Source organism: Quercus robur, chromosome 1, assembly GCF_932294415.1.
Source record: "Quercus robur chromosome 1, dhQueRobu3.1, whole genome shotgun sequence".
In the NCBI taxonomy this organism is placed as follows: Eukaryota; Viridiplantae; Streptophyta; class Magnoliopsida; order Fagales; family Fagaceae; genus Quercus; species Quercus robur.
In genome coordinates this window covers 1,620,797-1,624,692 of record NC_065534.1, presented here as the reverse complement: position 1 = coordinate 1,624,692, position 3,896 = coordinate 1,620,797, and the positions used below count along the sequence as shown (strand labels likewise).

Sequence of the window (3,896 nt, the reverse complement as noted above, 5' to 3'; positions counted from 1 at the left end):
TTGGACATATATATCCCAAAAAAAAAAAAAAACCAATTGAGCATAAATAGGCAAATAGTCACTGCAGTTTTGAGGTAGAATGGACAATTGACTTTACCCTGTTAGAAGCAAATGATGTGTTAGTAATGGAAAACTAGATTTTACTACATCACAAAACTAATGAAACAAATAAAATAAGGAAAAAGTAAGAGAGTTGTGGTTGGCGGTAGTAGGTCCCATCAATATTGAGAACAAGAACAAATCACCTAGGTTTGGCGAGGTAGTGTGGCGACGAAAGTAGGTCCGGCGAGGTAGTGCAGTGGCAAACGAAGGCCCGGAAAGGATTGTGGCTAGAGAGGCAGGAGCTGAGAAGGGAGTGAGATTTTAGGAAAAATGTGAAATAGATTTTCTTTTGGTCTGTTGAGATGTTATTAAGTGCATTAGAATGTATTGATTTTACAATAAATATGGCATATCCTTATTGGCTGGTGTAAACTAAAGGGTTCAAACCCCATTTTTATTGAATCTAATTTCTTAAATTTTTACAATTAAATTGTAAGAGCACTCATATTAGTGGGTGTAAAATTGTGCAAAATAGATAAAGATGCAAAATTTTCACAATATTTCCTAAATCTACTTCGCATCAATCTGGCTATTGTTGTGTAAATATACATATTTGCTACAGTAACCGTGCATATTTGCATGGTTACTGTAGATGTGTATATTACTATTTTATTAATTTTTTCTCTCACCTCTGCTCTCATCAATCTCTCTTCCTCCGCATACTCTCAACACCGCCTAACCACCACTCAATCACCACCACCACAACCCATCACAACCCATGATATTCCAATCACAAAATCAACCAAAAACAAAGAAAAATCAAACCAAACCCAAAATTAAACCTTCAATGGAAAACTCAACAACTTAGAACCCAAAATTAAACTTTCAAAAAAAAACCCATCAACCCAAACCCAAACTTAAATTGAAGCCACCGTCACCACTACCATGGAGAGCTTACTTCTGCCATTAGAGAAGAGAGAAACAAGTGCTTGAGAGCTACAACAAAGGAAAAGATCAAAAAATAAAAAGTGAGGAGAAAAGACCGTGGAAGTAGAGAGAAGATTTGATTTTGTAAGATTAAAAAAAAAAAACAAAACAAAACAAAACAAAAAACAAAAAAAGGGGTCAGAATGTTTTAGTGGTGGGGGTTAAAAGTGAGGGAAAGGGAAAGCTTCCTTGCTTGTAAATATCTCTACAATATAATTTAATTATAAAAGAATTATAATTGATTTTTTTTTTTCAAACAAAGCATGATTTTATTTGGAATTTTATTAAAGTCTATATTAAAATTTTTAATTCAAATCAATGGCTTTTTTAAAAAAACTAAAATCATACTAATAGTAAATAATACATATATATATATATATATATATATATATATGTATCTCTCTCTCTCTCCCCAATGCGTAAACTTGAAATGACACACCAAAATATTTTATTGATGGCAGTATGATGGTCGAAGACACCAATTTGTCAGTTGTTACCGAAACTACTATTTTGGTTGTCTGGCCACCAATGCTGGCGGCACAATGGGCGAAGACACCGATCTAGCGACAGTCGTCGGAAACACTATTTCGGTGGTTCGACCATCAGACCTCCACCATAAGCAACTCCATTGGCCGAGCCACCAAAAAGTATGACCATTAGGGAAAATAATAAAAAATTGATAAAAAAAGAATATTTTATTGAAATATCTTGTAAAATAAATAAACTGATGTGAGTGTTTTATAAAAACAACCGTGTAAAATAGAAAAAATAGGTTTTTAATATAAAAATAGACAGAATCTTTTAGAAGCGCTGCCGTTACTCTAGATAGTTGTAGCAAATTTTTATTATTTTGTTTTTTGGGACAGAAAGCATTTTCCTTAACCTGATCAAACCAAATAATATTTGTTTTGTAGAAATTGTTTTAGCAACTTGGGAAGCAGCAAGCATAAATATATATATATATATATATATATACTTTCACTGTTTCACGTACGTAAAGAAACTTCAGTCAAGACACCAACACCCCATCTAGTCCCTTAACCTTTTCATACTCTCTCCCTCTCTCTTCTTTACTTCTATCATCTCTCTCTCTCTCACTCAACAATGGTGTCACTCTCCCCACTCTCCCTCCTCCTCCGCCTCCTCTTCCTCTTCACTCTTACACACCTCTCCACCTCCCAAAACACCACCACAAAACACTACTACCTAAAACTCCCATTACTCCACAAAACCCCACCACCTTCCCCATCCCAATCCCTCCTCCGCGACTCCCTCCGCCTCTCTCATCTCCACCACCACCTCACCTCCCCCATCATCTCCGGAGCCTCCTCCGGCTCCGGCCAATACTTCATCTCCCTCCTCCTCGGCACCCCTCCTCAACCCCTCCTCCTCATCGCCGACACAGCCTCCGACCTCATCTGGACCCACTGCTCCGCCTCCACCCACCACAACCCCCACAACCCCATCTTCTTTCCACGCCTCTCTGCCTCTTTCAAACCCCACCATTGCTTCCACCCTTCCTGTAAACTCGTCCCCAATCCCCCAAACTCTCACTGCAACAACCGCTCCACCCTCCACACCCCATGTCTCTTCAACTACTCCTACGCTGACTCCTCTTCTTCCTCCGGCTTCTTCTCCACCGAAACGGCATCGTTTCACTCCAAACACAAACACACCAACCTCACATTGTCATTCGGGTGCGGGTTTCGGGTCTCGGGTACCGGATTCAATTCGGCCCAGGGAGTCATGGGTCTAGGCAGAGGACCCATTTCGTTTACCTCCCAATTGGGTCGTCATTTTGGGAACAAGTTCTCTTACTGTCTCAAGGATTACACTCTCTCTCCACCACCCACAAGTTACTTAACCATCGGTGCCGAAGCTCAAGACGACAATGTCGTTTCCAACAAGATGAAGTTCACGCCGTTAGTGGTAAACCCTCTCTCCCCGTCGTTTTACTACATTGGTATCAAAAGCGTGTCCGTCAACGGCGCGAAATTACGGATTCACCCTTCCGTTTGGTCCATCAACGACAACGGTAACGGCGGGACAGTTATTGATTCCGGTACGACGTTGACGTTTTTAGCGGAGCAAGCTCACCGTGAAGTTGTAACGGCGATTAGACGGCGAGTGAGGGAGCTAACAGTTCCGAGTCCAACTCTGGGGTTTGAGCTGTGCGTGAACGAGTCGAAGTTGGTAAAGGGAGCGAGTTTGCCGAGGCTGAAGTTTGAACTCGTTGGGAACTCGGTGTTTTCGCCGCCTCCGAGGAATTACTTTATAGAAACTGAGGAACGAGTCATGTGCCTGGCGATTCAACCCGTGAACTCGGAGACCGGGTTTTCAGTGATAGGGAATCTAATGCAACAAGGTTTTTTGTTGGAGTTTGATAGAGACAGATCTCGTCTCGGGTTTTCGCGTCGTGGTTGTGACGTACCATGATAAATTCAAATTCAACTCGTGCTGTTTTTTTGTTTTCGAGGGTTGGAAATAGTTATTTTAATATTATTACTGCTAAATATAAATGATAAATGATAAATCATAGTTGTTTTTGGACATTGTGTGAATTTTCAATTTTGTTTCTCCTCTCAGATTTTTTGTCCTTTCTTTTTGGTATATTTTTATTGCTTCGTGTTTTTTTTTTTTTCTAAGATGAAACTTGGGATCTATTTAGATATTGTTTATTGTTGAAAATTGAAAATATTATAATAAAATAATTTTTAAATTCGTAAATAGTGCTGAGGGACTTAATTTTAAAGTTAGATTTGTATTTTTCCGTACCTACGGATCTCATGAACAATGTACATAGACCTACTAAAAAAATGCACCCATTGAAAAACGCTCAAAACACGCATCTCAAACTCAAGATTATG

At 39.4% G+C, this 3,896-nt stretch overlaps 1 protein-coding gene across 1 annotated transcript; it reads left to right on the top strand.

The window, feature by feature from the left end:
• The first annotated feature begins 2,037 nt into the window (after positions 1-2,037).
• LOC126715073 (aspartic proteinase nepenthesin-1) lies at positions 2,038-3,579 on the top strand. Its single transcript, XM_050415502.1, has one exon. It carries the CDS (start codon positions 2,134-2,136, stop codon positions 3,463-3,465), a length of 1,332 nt encoding a protein of 443 aa, XP_050271459.1. The 5' UTR covers positions 2,038-2,133; the 3' UTR covers positions 3,466-3,579.
• Positions 3,580-3,896: the final 317 nt, after the last annotated feature.